Raw genomic sequence first — 20,003 nt, forward strand, 5'->3', positions numbered from 1 at the left:
TCATATCTTTAAGACCCAGGTACATTATTTTCACTTTCTAAAAATACCCTTCATTGATCCTCAGAATTGACTTACGCATGCCATAAATAATATAGATTTATATAAGGCGTGTGTTGTCTAGACTATAATAAATAAGAAATACCATAAAAAATATTGTAGTAGGAATTAATCTAAATGAATGTAGGGTACACCCTTTTACCCATAAGTTTTCTCTCCACCTTTGTATATCCACAAACAATAATTGTGTTTGAACTTTCTCCATCATTTCCTTGCTACTAGAATCAACATCATAACTTAAGTCTAGCATTTTTATGAGTTTGTAGCCTTTGGACTAATTTGCTTACTTCCCTTAATTCTTCCAATTAAGTAATCAAATTGTTTGCTTTGGAAATGTAAATGGTCAAGTTTGTGGCTTCTTTGCATTGCGATTTGAAGAACTAATTCAGAATGGAAAAGACTTTCCCTGTGAACGGTCATTCATATTGCAGAACAAAGATCCTCTATTTATTTCCAGATCTAAAATAACTAAATATAATGGGACATAAAAGGAAAAAGCTTGGTACTTTTACGATTGTGTAGTCTTATTATAGACTAAACATGTATTAGACAACGGACTCACTGTAAGATTAGTGATAATGATCAAGTTTTTAATATTGTGTTTATTTTCAGAATTGAAATCCAACACGTTAGAAGAAATACAGTTGAGAGAGCAGTTTATATGGATCGAAACCAGCAACTACGAAGTGTCGTTGGATTTAACAGGTTAGCACATCCAATACTTGAATTTTTATTTTAGTTGGTCATCTAACTAAGGTGTTTTAGGTTTAAACAAAATTAATTTAAGCCCTAAGATTTATAAGTCCGAACCTGCTGTGATCATCTAACTCAAACCGTTTGATTATTAGATGAACATTCTACCCATCAGGCTATCAACCACTAGATCTTTCACTCCTGGGATCTCGAGAGCCGGGATCCCGGACCTTTATCGGCACCGTAATCCCGGTGCTGCGCACATGCGACATTACGACATCGTAATCCCGGGATTTTTGTTGGTTTCACCGTTTTAACTGTGGGAATGACTCTTTTTTATCAGCAGCATGTCATTTATTGCGCAATATTCTTTTTATTAATAGATTTTGGAGTAGGTTATATTTACTGCACTGTAAGGAAAGTTTAGTTGAAGCCTGTGTAACGTTGAATTTAGTATTGTGACACTACACCGCGATTTTTCAGGCAGTCATTCTTTCACTTCTCTTTGTTTTGCACATGCAATTCATATGGCAGCTTTAGACGTTCTCTAAAAAAAATCTAAGCCTAAATCCTTATCGGAAGGTGAAGATGACAGACGGTTGTTGGATTGCTGAAATCAGTCGAAGAAAAGATGTCTTTCTCCATGTTGGAATTAGACAATGAAATTGTTGAGGAAGTTGATTTAAATCTGTCTTTAACCTTTGGAATACCAGTCCTTTTTTGAAGGAAACCAAAAACGAACTCTAAAGAGCAAGCGATTCTGTTAAAATTTTTATACACTTTCTCATTGCATATATGTTTTAATTGCATTTAAAAAAAATCCAGCTAGGGCGAAATTCAAATGCCAGCAGCACATAAACGGTTTTCCAGAGGTTAAAAGAAAAGCTCAATAGAGCTGATGGACGCAATTTCAAAATCTCAAATATTATATACAGGGTGTATCGGCACTAACCCGACAAACTTTAACCAGCTATTCCTTAGCACATTTGGAGTAAAAATGTTATGGGCACTTTGCTGTTCGGTATCATTTTTTTTTTCAATTAAAAACAAAAAAATGAAAAATTTCCACACTCCATCACTGTCATTGGCATTGCTTTTTGTGTTCAACAGCTGTTATAAGCAAGTATGTCGAAAAGCGTCTTCGCTCTTTCGCACACACAAAATAATAATAGTTAAAAATGAGACGAATGGTGCCGTGCCATTTCGTTGTGATTGTAAAAGCGCGCCAATATAGGTACACACGTACATTATTCAACGGAATTCGAATAAAATATTGCCAGATGGGTTTTCAAACTTTGACAAAGGATAAAACAGTGGTGACATGTTGTGAAAATATGAATAATAAATTTTTTATTAAAAAAAAACGTTACCGGATAGCAAAGTGCACATAAAATTTTTTACTCCAAATATGCTAAGGAATAGCTGGTTAAAGTTTGTCGGGTACGTGCCGATACACCCTGTATATATTTTTTTTAAAAGAAAGACAAACATTCCCGGGTTACGAATAACCTGACAATATTTGAAAATCTCCTACTACCACCACAGTAAGCGGAAAATGTTGCTTGTGTTGTGATGGAGGACTTAGCCAGCCGAGTAATTGAACACACTACGTCCGGGTGGGATCCAAACGTGATGTCAACTCAGCCACAGATCGGTCATATATTTATCAAATATTATGAAAAGGAGTTTTAAATTAATACCACTGCTGCTTTCGGTATGTGGGAAAACAGCGACTAAAATAAGATCATCACGAAATGTTGAAAACTTGAAATGTCAACACTTTGATCCTATTTAAGTCTCAAAATAATGAATGAGTTATATTTACTGTATCATGTATATTTGATTTTTTCTTTTTTATTTATTTAAGTTTTAATCCAGCAGGACTGGGAGGGTAGTGCAATCCCAGTCTGCCATATTACATGAAATGCAGTAAAACAGGGAAACAATAAAATAAAGTAAAAAAATTATAAAAATGGAAATAAGATAAAACAGAGAGAAAAAAAAAAATTAGGCAGGTACCTAAACATAAAATTAAAATATAAATCTAAAATAAAATAGTCATATAAATAGGTAATACAATAAAAACAATTAGATTAAATTAAATTAAACTGTCCATCAGGGAGGTCGTCGCATCATCTGCATCCATCGCTCATTGAGTGGGGAACTGTGAATATTTATTGGCTCCTTGTTGTATTTAAAAACCACGATTACTGACTTTTTTGCATTGTATGTTTTGCAGATACCTTTATGCTAGTAGAATTAATAGTGTATGTTATTACCTAATCAATGTATATTACCTGAAAAATAAAAATAAACATTTGTTACAATTCTTATTTTTTTTAATAACTTAAATTCTAGCGGATCCCGGGATTGAAAAATGCCAGCACCATAATCCCAGTTCTGAAAAAATTCCCAGTATTGAAAGCATTATCAACCACCCTTACTATAATTGCTAGTTTAACTCTTGACAGGCCAAGATGCCAAACAAAACGTCTGTAACCAAGTGGGTCTTCGGACGAACCCATGCATTTTTCTGTCTTATTGGCTTTTAAACTATAGAAATCCCAATTATTCAGTCAATTATTAATGGTAACTTATGTATTTGCGCAGGAATACGTAAATTACTAAAATGATATGTCAAGTATTTAAGCTAATATAAGGAGGATAGTAATTTTTGGTGCTACCTACTCCCCCACTTGGCTGCGGGATAGTTAAAATAAGTTATTTTAATAAAAAGCTGTATTTAAAAGAAGTATTTCTTACAGGAAATGGAAAGTTCAGTCATATGGTTCTATCGGCATGCGCATTTGGGCTACTCGCAGTTGGATTCCAAAATGGAGTCACAGCATACTTGCTCCCATCAGCTAAATGCGATCTGAACATTTCTACAAATCAAATTGGATATGTGAATGTTGCCTTCATGATAGGTATGCAAGAGGCTTTTATAAGATACTTACCCCCTTCCTTATAAACGCGGTGCCCAGTGGAGCTGTCCTAGTTTTATCAATCTAGTTAAAGGATTCCTACTGATAGCTCCGTTGTAAGATCTCCCGTTGCATTGTACAGACAGGGGAGGCTCTAGTAAGGTGTCACATTTAAAAAAGATTACCAAACTTTCTTACAAAACGGAAAATAAATAATAATAATGATTGATTTCAGGTGGAATATCAAGTGCATGCCTATGGGGAATAACTGCAGACATGATCGGGAGACAAAAGATACTTCTAACGACTCTGATAGCCGATTCTTTTACCACAGTTCTCTCGGCTTTATCCCAGGATTACAGCATGCTTCTGATAATGCGTTTCTTCAATGGATTCTTCATTGGCGGGCCCGGCTGCCTTGTGTTTACATATTTAGGGGATATGATTCCACTAAAAAGAAGAACTAAATATATTTGCTACATTGGGTTTTGCTTCATCTTGTCATGGATTTTCCTGCCAGGTAAGAAATAATGCATATTTTTATTTTAAAAAATCCCGTGTTCATAAGACCTTCAAGTAAAAGAGATAGTACAAAATAGAGCATAACTCAAATACACAATATTGTAGTCCTTTTCAGTAAAATGCACATTTTATGACCGCACTTGCGGCTTATTTGCGCCAAGGATTTTTTTAAAAAGTAAATCTGGGAGGGGGTGGGGGAGTAATTTTGTCAAAATTGGATAGAAATGATTTAACTGTTAGAGTTGCCCACGAACATTGCGACATGGCGTTATCGTTGGCACGTGTCTTGATAACAGTATTTATTGTTTATCCTTTTTACACCCTAAAGTGAATCGATATTTTTCACCATGTCGGATATTGCAGACGATGTATCAAATGATAGCGACACTATGGACGATGAGATCTTTGTTTGACAAAAGTTTTTACAAAGGTTTTTTTGTAAAAACATTTTAATCTTAAAAAAAAACTTAAATCCTTACCAGAAGGTGAAGATGCAGACGAAGAAAAGATGTCTTTCTCTATGTCAGAATTGATATCAAAATCTCTTCAAAAATATGAAAAGCTGGAGATATATCAAATATTATGGAGCTGGTAAATTTTGGATTCGAAACGCAGCTTGGGGTAAATGTAGAAAAAATTCTACAAGGATTTCAAAATAATACCATTTTTTGTGGTATGTGGGAAAATAACGGCTTAAATAAGATCCGAAACCTTGAAATGTTTACACTTTGATCTTACTGAGGACACATTTTAAATCTCAAAACAAAAACATGTTTTTTTTTTAAATAGACCTAGATGCTCCTCCTTCTGATACAAAACCAACAGCCTATTTAAATTTATTTTTCGCCTTGTACTTCTTGAAAATATTGTCAAAGAAACCAATGGTTTCTGCTGCACGATTTTCGAACACAGGAAAACCGAATTCAGGGGCAAAAACTAACTATTGTGAATGAAATAAAAACATTTATTGCTACTATTTTTCTTATTGGAAAAGGGATTCCAATGAGATAAGGCGATCCAACCTCATATGTACTGGCTGTATAAAGGGACTTCGTGGACTTTGACAGGAAAACACAATTGTGAAGCAACATAATTTTATATGTGTAGTGTGTAATATGTAGTTTTTTTATTGGAAGCATAAAATGTCAATATTTAGTTGTTTCAATTGTAAAAAGAATCATCAAAATTTGTTGATATTTGTTTAAAATAAGTTATTGAATTTTTATTTAATACCACAGTACGTAGTACAGTTTTTCTAGGATTACCTTAATTATGGAGTATGTGATGTAAAACACATCTTAGATATAGCACACAACTCTCGTTTGGGGGAATCATGGGGGGGGCCACCCCTCCGGTGCGGGAGGGTTTAAATGTATTAAGTTTTGCCAATTCTTAATGGCTATCTTTATCTGTGAGCGACCTCTGATACATTTCCATTTTACCCCATCTTCCAGGATAAAGGACACAATCTGATAATCTGTCTATATAAATATATTTTTTTTAAATGTTTGCTTGTTCAAAATACGCACTCGTTTTTATATACCTCTATTATAGAGATGTCACTTCTGGCTGGTAAAAACAAGTTTTTTTAAACAACGCCGTTGACATAAAAGCCACACGCGCTATTTATTCTCTATCTGCACAAACAGAGTGAGCCACAGCAACACATGGCAGGGTACAGCTTGTGTTACAATAAATTCAAACCGTCATCTGTTAGTCGTGCTACGTACCTAGAGTAGTCACAACTTCATAAAATTCAGAAGTTACAACTTCTTTAATTTTATTTTGTGAATATCATGCACAACTCCACCCAATCGTTTGGAGCCAGTGAGACTATGGCATCCCCAATTGGGAATGCTGTAAGGCCCAAGGTAGTGGGGAAGGGAAGGAGACGGGGAAGAGGAAGGTAGGGAAGTACCTGGCTATTCAGATCTGGTCACCAAACATAGCTAGTGCCATAAAGGTTTCTTCAAACTAAAGTATTTCCATCTGTGAAATTCAGCAAAACTGATCTTTCATTTATTTTTCAGCTTTAGCGTTCCTTATAATGCCGCTGAAATTCCAAATCTACTTAACGGGCAATGTGAAGTTCAACTCCTGGAGACTGTACCTGTTGCTATCTTCGCTACCCAGCATGATGTCCGCCTTTCTGTTCTCCAAACTACCCGAGAGTCCCCGACTCCTCCTGGCCAACAAATGCAAGAAGGAAGCTACCGATGTGCTGAAGAGCATGTTCAGTATCAACACGGGTAGATCGGATAAGGAGTATTTGGTAAGGAAATTAACTAAATTAATGTTACTTTATAGCTAGGTCGTACAGTCCATAGAGGCTGAAAAGCTGTGCATGCCCCAAGAAAAGAAGATAATAAATTACAATAAATTGTGAAAAAGTCTTCTACAGGTGGATACCGTGCATATTTCATATCTATGTTCATGGCTTATCACAAATAAATGCTTCAATATAGATTTAGAAAATAAATAGTAACAAATTTGTGGGTTCATTTTTCTAATGTGCATTATGGGATACAAACACAACATGTTTGTGCGCTTAGTTTTTCTTAACTACGCAACTGATTTTGGTAGGGTTTTCACTATCATTTAGCTAATTTCTTCCGGAAGGCTTATATATATAATACATGCATATTATATTTATAGAAAGTAGAGAAAAGTCAATGTTTTGTAATCGAGACGTAAACAAAATATTTGCGGGCACTTACCTTGCTAAAACTGGCTAAACCTTCAAAGGATACATCAAAATAATGTACATCTTAAAAAGGCCTAGAGAAAGGTCCGCGATAATACATGTCCATCTCCTAAGGATAACCCATGATAAACAAAATGATATATGTAACTTGTTTTGAGAACCCAATAAATTCAAGAAGTTACATTGAATATACAGTTTGGAGGGACTCGACTTATAATTCAGGAAAATAGTACTAAAATGGACAAAATAAATTTCTAAATTCGTACAATAATGAGTATTTGGTCATGCATTAATCTTGGCAATATAAATGAACAAAATGCGAAGTCCGCCAAAAAAAGGGATAAAACCAAAACCTCCTAGATCACAATGTCATTGATTTTTGTCATTATTTATCTACATGAAATGAATATTATGGTTATTGTCCTCAGGTTCTACACGCAATCAATTGTCCTGGAAAGCGCAGCATTACACAAAACAGTCAAATGTCCATCATCCTAAATGGAGGGCGGGTGAGCCGACTGCTGAGGGACATCTTAACACAGATCACAGCCATCTTCAAGAGACCCTTCACCATTAAATCCATTATCGTCATGTTGATATTCTTCGCAAACATGTTTGGGTAAGTGGCAATCGGGTCACATGATGCTATAATCTGTGCAGGCACAATTGAAGCGGTCTGCTTCGGCGCTGACTTGCCAAAGCGTCAAGGCGCTGATAATATCTAGCACAGAGCCTTTGAGGTTTTACTGCAGGTTTTAAGGCACCAGTCCCGGCTATAACTGTCATCAAACCACACATCCTCCCAAACCACTTTTTCTATTATATTCAGACATATAATGTAAACAAATTTAGAAAGAGAGAACACCAAGCTTTCACTTTACGTTTAAAAGTTTACCATGGGGTAATTGAAATAATTCTATAATTCAGAAAGCCACCAAACAATTCACCCAGGCAAGGTTTATATTTATTTATTAATTCAGACCATGAAGGCTTTTACACATATGCAATATTTGAGATAAGCTGATCAGTAGTACATAGCCCAGTCAATGAAGGTTTTGTGTCGGAACTAATTCCCCGGAAGCTGAATTTTTTACAGATGTTAGAAGACCTTTAGACATGTATTTTTACAAAAGTCCCCGACTTTCCCCCTTGTGCTTCCTTCCCCACCCCCTCTTGAATATATTTTTCAAAGCCTTTCGGAATACGCTAATATCTCTTTAATGGTTTTATAAAAACAAATTATTTATTTTTTATTTAGTTTCTAATTAGTTATTCTAAAAAATTGTATTCTTTTATTTTGCGAAAAAAGCTATACAATCTCTACAATTTATTAGTAAAGGAAAAATATCAGTTTTTAAAATGGTATTTCAGAATATATTTGCACATAACTTTTTTCTGAGCCTGTTAACGAAAAAAAATAAATCAACAAAACTTGTAGACAATATTTTAAACTATAAAATTATGTATATAATGATGGATTTAAATTTATAATAAGGTACGTAGGCTGTTAATAAGGAGCACGGCGCGCGGCGGCTCGAACGCGCAACGGTTCGCGGCTCAGCGAGAAATTACAAAAACCTAAGGAAAGTAATGATTAATTCATGTGTTTGCTTGTTTTTTTATAACAAATTCATTTAACGTTGAAGAGTTTTATTGTTATTTACCAGTTTTAGTTCGGAGGGGAGGGGGGGAATATAAATATTTTCCGCTGCCCAATGAAGCGCTTTCATTATCCACCAACCGCCGTGCCCCGGTCTGGCTAAACAGTCATATTATGTGGTATGATTGTTTGTTACTTATTATTTAAATAAAGGTATGTGGGAAATTTATGGGAATCAGTTTACGCGTCCTCAACAGTAACCCACATGCTCCATGGACATGAATATTCTCGGGCAAACAGAGCCTACACTTTAACAGCAGCGTCTCTTGTCCACGTAATGAGAGAAGAATACCGAGATATTGATGGGAAATTAAGAAAAATAGAAAATATGTATCAAGATTTAGTTACGTGGAAAAAAGATATGGAGGAGGTTAATAATGATGACAATCTGAAAGAGAAGATTCCATATACTGAAGCAAGTGAAGACAGGATTAAGGAATCATCGAGTAGGACTGCTAAGTTGTGGATTTACCTTCTACATTGCATCGACCTCATGCTTAGATTTATATTTGCAGAGAAGTCCGGGAATCGAAAAATGCACCTCAATACTATTGTTGATATGCTTCCATTTTTCCACCCGGCAGGACATTTACCATACGCAAAATCAGCACCTATGTACGTTCAAAGTATGTTGCAACTCGAATCAAGAATAACTAAAGAAGAATATAAACTATTCACTGAAAATGGGTACTTTACAATAAGAAGAAGTGACAGATATTGGTACGGTACGTGGACGGACATGATCATCGAGCAGTGTCTCATGCTACCAATGAAGTCAGTAGGAGGTTGACACTTGGGCGGGGAATCACTGATAGCGCTTTGTCAAAGTGGAAACTTGGAACCACTTACTGCGTGAAAGTGCAAGAGAGCATTGAAGAATTCATCGGTATAGAATTTAATTTTACTGAACAGCATGTCGAGCTGCGCGAATCACGGAAGAAAAGGGATGAGCTAGATATAGGAAAATATACATCATGGCTAAGACAGCACAGCCTGTCCACCAAGCTCTCGGGGGAGCTGGTGTCTTTATCTTCAGGGTTTATTTCAGATAATAGTGTCAATTGTGATAACGCTTATGAGGTGGGCCTGGCAGCTATTCAAAAAATGAAAGGATTTAATTTTGGAGATATACGACTGAAAAGGAAAACATGGTGACTATCCAGCAATATTCAAATCCGCATTTTTTAGGACGAGACAAGTTGCAGTTAACTCCCAGCAGCTATTTAACAGAATACTGTGCATTAGTGATAGTCCTAGCAAGCTTTAGACTTACTTAGGATATGAATTGGCTTCAAGACCCCTTTTATTTTTGATGAAGTCTCCCTTCGTAAAGGAACAAAATCATGTATGGCGAAAGTATTTAGCGAAATTATTTATAAATTGGGGATGGAAGTATGAAAATGGTGGAAAGAAGACATTTTTGAAACCATTTTCTCCCGATGACCTTCTTTCTCTGGTGTCCTGTTCCTGCAAGTCTGGATGTGGAAATTACTTTGGCTGCAGAAAATCTGGATTTACCTGCTCTGCCATGTGCTATAACCGTAACGGATAATCATGTGTGAACACTCCCCAGTATGACCAATAAATGGAAGACTCTCTTGACTAGAAAATTATTTGAATATTTGCCTAATTTTGTCATAGATAATATTGATAAGTATGTAATATAATATACAAACCGTTTTGTCATTATAATATTTTTTGAGGTATATTTTAAGAAGCTTTTTTGAAAGTAAACCATTTTAGAACTATGCACTATTTGAAGTGATTTGTTGTTTCGGTATTTTATTGTTGATAGGTGCACATAATAAAACAAGTGAGAATTTCCACAAAAGATTTTTTAGAACTTCGCCATAACATAAGGTCTGCAATATTTTAATGTTGTGAAAGGTTAGTCCCACGCTGTTGTAGGTATTTTGGCTTATTTCACATAACTTTATTTAAATAATAAGTAACAAACAATCATACCACATAATATGACTGTTTAGCCAGACCGGGGCACGGCGGTTGGTGGATAATGAAAGCGCTTCATTGGGCAGCGGAAAATATTTATATTCCCCCCCACCCCTCCGAACTAAAACTGGTAAATAACAATAAAACTCTTCAACGTTAAATGAATTTGTTATAAAAAACAAGCAAACACATGAATTAATCATTACTTTCCTTAGGTTTTTGTAATTTCTTGCTGAGCCGCGAACCGTTGCGCGTTCGAGCCGCCGCGCGCCGTGCTCCTTATTAACAGCCTACGTGCCTTATTATAAATTTAAATCCATCATTATATACATAATTTTATAGTTAAAAATATTGTCTACAAGTTTTGTTGATTTATTTTTTTTCGTTAACAGGCTCAGAAAAAAGTTATGTGCAAATATATTCTGAAATACCATTTTAAAAACTGATATTTTTCCTTTACTAATAAATTGTAGAGATTGTATAGCTTTTTTCGCAAAAATAAAAGAATACAATTTTTTAGAATAACTAATTAGAAACTAAATAAAAAATAAATAATCTGATTTTATAAAACCATTAGGGAGATATTAGCGTATTCCGAAAGGCTTGGAAAATATATTCAAGAGGGGGTGGGGAAGGAAGCACAAGGGGGAAAGTCGGGGACTTTAGTAAAAATACACGTCTAAAGGTCTTCTAACATCTGTGAAAAATTCAGCTTCCGGGGAATTAGTTCCGACATTGGGTCTTTTTTTCCCTTCATTGACTGGGCTAACAATAATGAGTGCACATTACATAGCATAATAGGTAAGTATGGACAATATAAGCAGGTACAACACTAGTTATTGTTGAGAGTTGTTGTATATTGAAGTAATAGTTGTTCAATAAATAATAATAAAATGCAAGATAAAATACTTATAATACTATTAAGATACAAGTACTTTAGGTACTAAATAGTAGCGGAACAACATTGTTGATATTATTAATATGAAAAGTTTATTGTTAAGCATTTAGCAAACCTTTATAATGTCAGATTCAGTATTATACAGAACATTTGTTGTAAAACAAATTTTTAATCAACAAACATATATTACGCCCGATAATATAATAAGTTTGTTTAACTAATTTGTATAAATGTATTTTTTAGTTTAGTATAACGTGGTAAATAAAGTTTACAAAAAAAAAACACATTAGTAAGTGATTTTACTTTGAGCTTTAGCTATAGGTATATGCATAAAAAAAAATTTAATTGCATAATTGTAATATTAAAAATATTATATAATTACAAAATGATGAGTATTATTTAATTGCATTATCATCTTGTAATATTATTTCTAAATAGTATAAAAACAAAGTCACTATCCGCGTCTGTTTGTTTGTGCGCTTAGTTCTTCTAAACTATGCAAAGGAGTGTGATAGGGTTTTCACTATGATTTAGAGAATTTCTTCCGGAAGGTTTAAATATATAATACATGGATATTATATTCATTATAATAGCATAATAATAATAAAAAACTGAAAAAGTTTTTAATCTGCTTTCAAAAACAGTATTCTTAATTTTGGAACACATTTAAAAAAAAAACAACAAAGTGAGCAATTTTTATCTACTCGCGTTATGGGATCTTTATAAAATAAATGCCTTGAGTGATGGAGATTTCCGTGCATTCGGTTTTGGATCCGACAGTCTCATTAAAAAAATCATATCTCCGAATATTAACACAGAAGCATATAAACTGCTTACTGTGGTTTAAAGCCAACGAGTTCACCTTCCTTTTATAGTTTATCTCATATTTCTAGGTTTTATAATTGAGCTGTTTGCGGAAATCAATACAAATAAAAATGTAAATGTTCATTTGTTCAAAATCTTAAATTTACTTGCTTTGAAATTTTGACACAATGTTGCATTTGAATACTTGTGTGGTTTAATATATCTATATTATCACCTGTGGCAGGTAAAAACATGCATGACGTAAAAGCAACACGCGCTATTCTTTTTCTAATTGCACAGACAGATTGAGCAACAACGCGTGGTTGGGGTACAGCTAGTTTAAAAATATTCGAAAAAATTGTCTACCTAAATCATCTGTCATCGCTCAAGGCCTAGCTATGAGACCAAATGTGGGTAGCCATTGTTTGAGTGGATAAGCAAGTTTTGAATAAATTGCAGGTGTTATGGATTTGGACTATGGATACCAGAATTGTTGTCAAGGTTCAGAAAATACAGCAACTTAAATACAAATTCTGTGACCACAGTTTGCCAACTGACAAATTCAGCTATTTCGGCAAGACCCAATATAACGGCTTCACATATTATGGGAAACAACACCAACTTCAAGGACTTTGACTTCTATTATGACGCAGGAGATGTTGCGGAGAAAAAATGTGAAAATGTTATGGATTACCAGGTAAATAATATCAATTCGTAGTGAGAGATACTCTCAGTATCGCTCTAATGTAAGACCACCATTCCGAATTGAAACATTGCTTGGAATGGCTTTAGCCGTGTTTGGTGACCAGAACTGAATAGCCAGGTACTCCCCCACCTTATTCTTACCCGTCTTCTTCCCCATCTGGGATGCCATAGTCTCACTGGCTCCAGACGGTTAGGAGTAGTTGGGACCCTTGTGCGGTATTCACAATGCCTTTTATTTATCACCTGTTACTATTAATTGTGTTAAGTACTACAGACTATAATTCCGCCACCATCCTAAAAGGGCTAATGTCATTGATTCTTTTTTTTTCCTCAAAAAAAATTACAATAATGGTGGTATTTGATGACATTCCGGATTTCTCCCGGAATAAAGCTGGTTTTCAGCAGTGCCTCTAATATACATTATTATTATATAAATAAAAATGTAAATGTTCATTTGTTCAAAATCTTAAATATCCCAAAGTTCTTAACCGATTGCTTTGAAATTTTGACACAACGTTGCATTTGGATATGTGTGTGTTTTTATATACCTATATTATATAGATGTCACCTGTGACAGGTAAAAATATGCTTTTTTATGTAAACCAGCATCATATGTTGGAAAAAACATGCTATTTTTGAAAAACTGAGACATCACATTGTTTCTTTATCTACCCTGACAGACTGACCGTGGTGCAGCTCATATAATAAATAATTAAAATTAAATTAAATCAAATGACTAAAATTCTAACTAAAGCAAATTAAATTCCGATTAAATAATATGTTCACAAACACAAGTATACATTTCATTACAAATTCTATCAATTAAGATGTTGTGCGGTAGAGTGTGCAGTCAGCAAACAATCACAATGTCCATATTCTACTAGACTTTGGTATTTTATTCCAAAGTTTTGATGGTGAATAGCTGTAACTACGCTTAAATACAGCAGTTTTAAATTACATTTAATTTCCAGGGTTTTAAGGATACAATGACGATAGGTATGGCTTGCCTACTGTACAATGTGATATCAGTGTATGTATCGGACTGGGTAAGCGCCAAAGTTTTGCCGGCGATATCGCTGGCCATCGCTGGCGTGGCCGCTGCGACCTTCGTCTGGGTCAGCTCGCCACTCTACTGCCTGACTGCGGCCAGTGTCTTCCAGTCCGCCATGACCACTGGGAATATCGTAATTGTGGGATTGGTAATGGATGCGTTCCCGTCCAACGTGAGGTAAATAAATAAAATAATAGTATTATTCACATCTTATTCAAATATTAACCTTTGGAACACCGAGTTCCTGCAACCTAATTCCTCCGTCGTGTCCCGATACAAAATTTTTCATAATAACTTACTTGCATTTTGCAAAATTACAGTTTTATAAATTATACTATCTTACCAGATAATGTGTTTATATATTTATAAAAACAGTACATACTCTACCAAAAGTACTTTATATTCTGATAAATGTTTTTTATCTCTCATGTTACAAAAAAATATTTTAACAAAATGCGAAAATATTCTTAAAGTTTTAATATATTTTCTATAAAGAGCTAAATAAGTGTTTTTTCACAATAAAACACACAACAAACTAACATCGCTTTAGGTGCGCATGTTGGAGAATGACACAGTAATAACTTTGTCATTAAAATGCTCCCTTTAGGAAATGCAAAGCAAGAACTCATTATGTATATCATTGTTTATTCTGATGGCAAGGGCATAAGATTTATTTTAGTAAACTACCAACACTTTTTAGAATGCAAAATCCCATGTAAAGAAAGTATGTTTTGGTTGTGCCTACTGGCCACGGCGGCGTTCAAGGTATATATTTTTCATGGCCGATAGGCACTTCTGGTACTCAAAGAGTTAATACCTGAATTTGTGAAACAATTTTTTTATTAGTTTCAATTGCAAAGTTATATATAAGAATAAATTCAATTTTTTTTTTCACAGTTTTCCTCACTAGGTTTATTGTTCTGAGGCGGCCTGTAGTTATTAAACATTTGTATTTAGTTTCAAGTTGTCTTTACATCGTCTTCATAATATGTATTTGTAAGTTGAATACCACTTTGTTCTTTCAGCCATGTTTTTTTTTAATTATAAATATATTCATTTCTGTTACTTTTTTTGTTTGATTTGTAATTAACCTCACATTTTCAATATTGTGAGAAAAAAATAAGATTTTAAAAAATCACACGCGTGCTATACAAAAGAATATAGTGGAAATTTTGAATTCGAAATGTTGCCATTCTCAGCTGGAGTACCTACTACATTACATATATCATGTACCTAAACAGAATTAAAAGTACCTAAAGGGCTCTTTAGGTCAATGACAAACATAAGAAATGTTCTTTATAACAATAATGTGGCACACGCACTAAATTGTATGGATTTCCAAAGATAAACAAATATACATACCATATGCCAACAGCCATAAACAGAACTTTTTCTTTGCATTTTGATTTATTCTTCAAACATAAAACTGGAAATGTCACTCTAACCTCAAACTGTTTTCTAATAAAAATATAGTTTTTTTTAAAGTAAACTGAAAATGGAATGCATTCAAATATGAAAGAAAATAATATTATAAAGTAGTAACTACCCCAATTGCATCACAATATGATTCAAATAATTAAACATGGATTATTCCATAGTGATATTATTATGCAACAAGGTACGAAGGGGTAATCAGTTGAATATTATTTAATGATTACAGTTCAATGGCAGTTTGCATCGCCACATTGGCGGGGAGGGTGGGATCTATCTGCAGCAATCTCTTCTTCGGATCCTTTATGGACTTCTCCTGTCAAATACCCATCTTTCTGGTTGCCGCACTTTCAATGGGTAATTTATATTATTATGAAATCACTTTTACCACCATCTTTTTACAATTTATTTTAAATAAATGCAGAGAAAACAAATTGTATTTCCCCTTTACAGCATATATTTTTTTTTTTTTAAAAGCGGAGATGGTTTACACATAGTTCCCGTGAGCACTTAGGCCATAGGCCCACTGTGCTATCTCCCATTTTACCTCAATCCTTTAACAACCCAGCCCTTTAATAAAGTTCACCAGGATTGTCATTGGGTATGTGGCTACGTCTTCTGGTTCTACTGTATGTCTCCCGAGGTATCTGCGCCCAGTTCCCACCAGGGCAGGACATTGGCACCATAGGTGATTTTAGACAGTAAAATGGTTATGGAAATAACATAGTGGGCTGATGATAGTTGTGTTAACCTTCAAATTTATTACTGAAAACCCATGCAAATTTCACGATGCCAGAACTCACAGTATGAGAGCTTTTACGGCATCATTTTAAAAATATAATCCTGGTTGCAAAGCTAGGAAAGAATGAGCTGTGACAAATCAGCGACATTTTAAATGACCCTTTAGCAGATCACAATTTCCTGGCCCTTAAGGCTACTCTTACAGGTCTACGAGGAGTCAGCAACCCAACAGCTCCAACAACTCCTCGGAGAGCAGGAACTTGGTGACCAGAAGCCATCTCCTGCGGCGGTTAGTCAATAGTACTTCTCGATTATGTGTTATTGACCAGATACTCAATTGATAATGATCAGATATTCAATTGATACAGGTGCAGACATTTCAGTTTTATCATCCAGAAAAATGCATCAAACAAATCACCCTTCCCAATTGGTTCGACAGCAGAGAACTCGCAGAAGAACAACAGCTAAAAAAGCTAGATAATCTTAATTTTAAACTGATTACTATGCCAGATTCAAACGAAATATCAGCGGCGTGGCGTGTAAGACCATACCTACCACTTAAATTCAGAGAAAGAGCACTGAACAATGGTCATAGCATGTGCCACGTTGGCATCAAAGCAACTCAACGTTAAATAACGTAGCGATACTTTTGGACTGCAATGAACAGAGACGTAGCAATGTGGGTATAAAAATGTTTACTTTGTCAAAAGCAAAAGTCAATAGGCATACAATATCGCCACTCTGTGAATTCCATAATGTATCTCGTTTCGAACATATACACATCAATATCATCCAACTGCTTCCAACCTCACAAGAAAACTGAAATTGCATACAAATGGTAGACAGAGAAACCTCCTGGCCAGAAACAGTGCCAGTTAAAAAATCTACGCTGAAATGATAGCTGACGTTCCGATTATTGGATTTCGAGATTTGGCTGTTCAACTTATATTACAATTGATCAGGGTCGCCAGTTTCTAGTCCGACTTATTTAATCAACCGGTAAAAAAAATGGATATTTAAAAAATAAGTCAGACTGCTGCTGACAATCCTAAAGTCAATGGTAAGGTAGAACGCTACCACCACACACTTAGAGTTGCTATCATGGCAAAATGTGAAGACAACACTCAGTGGGTACAAGAATTACCAATCATTCTATTGGGCCTACGATCAGCCGTCAAGGATGATAAAGGCTAGTCCAGCACAGATGGTATATGGTACAACTTTAACATCACCTGGAGATATTTTCGTACCTTTGGAAATGAAAATTAATGACAAAGATTTCAACAAAAAATTTTATGGACCTTTTCCGAAACTTTTCATTTCCAGATGGAAGAATAACTACTGACAAAAGACATCTCTTTATACACCCAGATTTAAAAACAAGCTTGCAATTTTTCCTTAGAAACAAAGTAAAGGGAACCCTTACTCCATCGTATAAAGGTCCGTATGAGGTCTCTGAACGAAGAGAGAAAACTTTCTGCATCATTATGAAGTCTAAAATGGTCAACGTATCAATGGACAGATTAAACCAGCATTTTATCAACTTGAAGACTGTGATGCAGAGCGACTACCGACTCAGCAGTAGACGAACCAGTTAGACTTGCAACACAAATTCAACATGAACTCGGGTTCAATCTCGTATCTCGGGTCCTCGTCAGTAAATTACGTTACACAGGTTGGGCGAATAATAAAAAAACCAGTACGTTTCGCTTTAATATTATCAATTGGATCAATAAATAAAATAATACCATGTGTGCAATCTCATTATTTTTGTGTTGTCAGAAAACTCGATTTACCTCGAAGAATCTGATTTGTTTAAAATGTAATATTTAATAAAATAAAACAATTATTTTGTTTCAAACCACGATTTTTTATTAATTTATTGACTGACTGGTTTCGTTTCGCTCAAACAGGTCAGTCAATAAATTAATAAAAAATCGTGGTTTTAAACATAATAATTGTTTTATTTTATTAAATATATCAAACCACAAAGTGATTGCTTTCTACAATAATATGTTTAAAATGTATTTTTCTAGGACGATTTTAACGTATTCAGAGAAATTTTAATTTCTCAAAAATATGATTTTTTTCTCACCGATGAATTTTAACATCACGTTGGTCCAAAATGTTTTTTTTTTACAATGTATTTTTCTCAACTGAATTTGTTCAAAACGTTTTATAGTATTTTTCTCAAATGATTTTTTTGACTATGGAATGCAATTTAAGGTTATTTTACAAATGTGTTTTCTTGAAACATAATTTTTTCTAAAATGTAACTTTTTATTCAAATAATTATATGACCATTTGACTAGGTGGTGGTTACGTCACATCTCGCTGCTCCTACATAAACATTATTTTTACAGCAACTAATTAATTTAAGTAACGAATTTGTTAGTGAATCTTTAAATAGTATAAAATAAAGTCACCATCCACGGCTGTCTGTTTGTGAGCTAAGTTCTTCTAAACCATGCAACGGACTTTGATAGTGTTTTCACTATCATTTAGAGAATTTCTTCCGGAAGGTTTATATATATAATACATGCATATTACATTTATAGAAAGTAGAGAAAAGTCGATGTTTTGTAAACAAGTAGTAAAAAAAATATTTTCAGGCACTACATTGCTAACGCTGGCTTAACCTGATGAGATACATCAAAATAATGTACCACAAAATTGTATATCTTAAACAGGCCTACAGAAAAGTTTAGAATGGTATATATATAATAAATGTATTTCAAGATGAAGCCTAAAATAAATAAATGTTTTTTTTTATATTCCAGGAGGATCCACTTTGGTATTTTTTGTCAAACATCGACCGAATGAAGATGAGAATTTGAATGAAATGGACAATTTCAAAATTGAAGGCATCGAAGGATTCAAAGATTGCAATATACATGTGGACTTGAACCAAATAACTGAACATATATAAAATATACACCATAACTAACTAACTAACAACCAAGCCGTTTCCGCAGGGGTAGGCAGAGGATGGTCAACTACACAACTTTGTCTTGGCACATACTCATTGCTCCATTCGTTCATACGTATGCTTCTGTTATTCTGACTCTTGACATGATCCGACTTGAGTGTTTGATTCACTTGATCATGCCGTGTCTTCCTCGGGCGTCTGACTGCTTTCGGATCTCCACATTTTTAATACCCTGGAATATTAATAATACGTCCAACTCAAGCAAACTAACGTAGTATATACTGCCATCAGAATGTAAGGGAAATGTCAGGAGTTGTACGTATTTATAACTATTCTACAGTATTTGATTATATCTGTACACAATTGAATGGAAGTTGAAGTTGATTCAACATTGAGTGTTTATTTCTATCGGGCGTTCTACGGCGTAGAAAACCTGGATCACTGATCTATTTCATAGATTCCATGGAATAGATCATAGAATATATGAGGTGGGAACATACCATTACACAAAACAGATATTACAGTAAAACCTGCATACATATAAGGTTCTAATTATGCTTTTATTTTTTCGGTCCCTTGAAAAACCTTATTTAGTAGTCGCAGAGAGTGGTCGTACTTGTCATTGATGAACGTCCCCTTTCTTGTATGAAAACAAAAAAGACAGAAGATACTAGAACGACGACATCACATACTACCTGTCTCCGAAACTACTATAAGAGAGTTTACAGCACTTGCTCCACACCATAGATAATAGAAATAAGGGAGATGAGCCATGAAACATCATTAAAAAAAACCGTGTGGACAAAAGTGTGGCCAACATCATTCGCGTTGTTTCTATTATCTGAGGTGAATGCCTTAAACCGGAAACGTCGACCTTATTCAATAAATTTGTATATTTTTATTCAGGTTTTTTTAAATTGCGTATTTACCCTCG

The 20,003-nt window shown here is 34.5% G+C and overlaps 1 protein-coding gene across 1 annotated transcript; it reads left to right on the forward strand.

Annotated features, from left to right (window-relative positions):
• The first annotated feature begins 447 nt into the window (after nucleotides 1-447).
• On the forward strand, nucleotides 448-19,465 carry LOC149417947 (synaptic vesicle glycoprotein 2C-like). Its single transcript, XM_089639868.1, has 11 exons — nucleotides 448-472; nucleotides 670-762; nucleotides 926-993; nucleotides 3,488-3,677; nucleotides 3,910-4,194; nucleotides 6,227-6,468; nucleotides 7,329-7,519; nucleotides 12,672-12,909; nucleotides 13,889-14,145; nucleotides 15,629-15,756; nucleotides 18,921-19,465. Exons 1-11 carry the CDS (start codon nucleotides 448-450, stop codon nucleotides 19,067-19,069), a joined length of 1,866 nt encoding a protein of 621 aa, XP_089495994.1. The 3' UTR covers nucleotides 19,070-19,465.
• The last annotated feature ends 538 nt before the right edge of the window (nucleotides 19,466-20,003 follow it).

Source organism: Hesperophylax consimilis, chromosome 14 (genome assembly GCF_061612785.1).
Source record: "Hesperophylax consimilis isolate HC1 chromosome 14, BYU_Hcon_1.0, whole genome shotgun sequence".
NCBI lineage: Eukaryota > Metazoa > Arthropoda > Insecta > Trichoptera > Limnephilidae > Hesperophylax > Hesperophylax consimilis.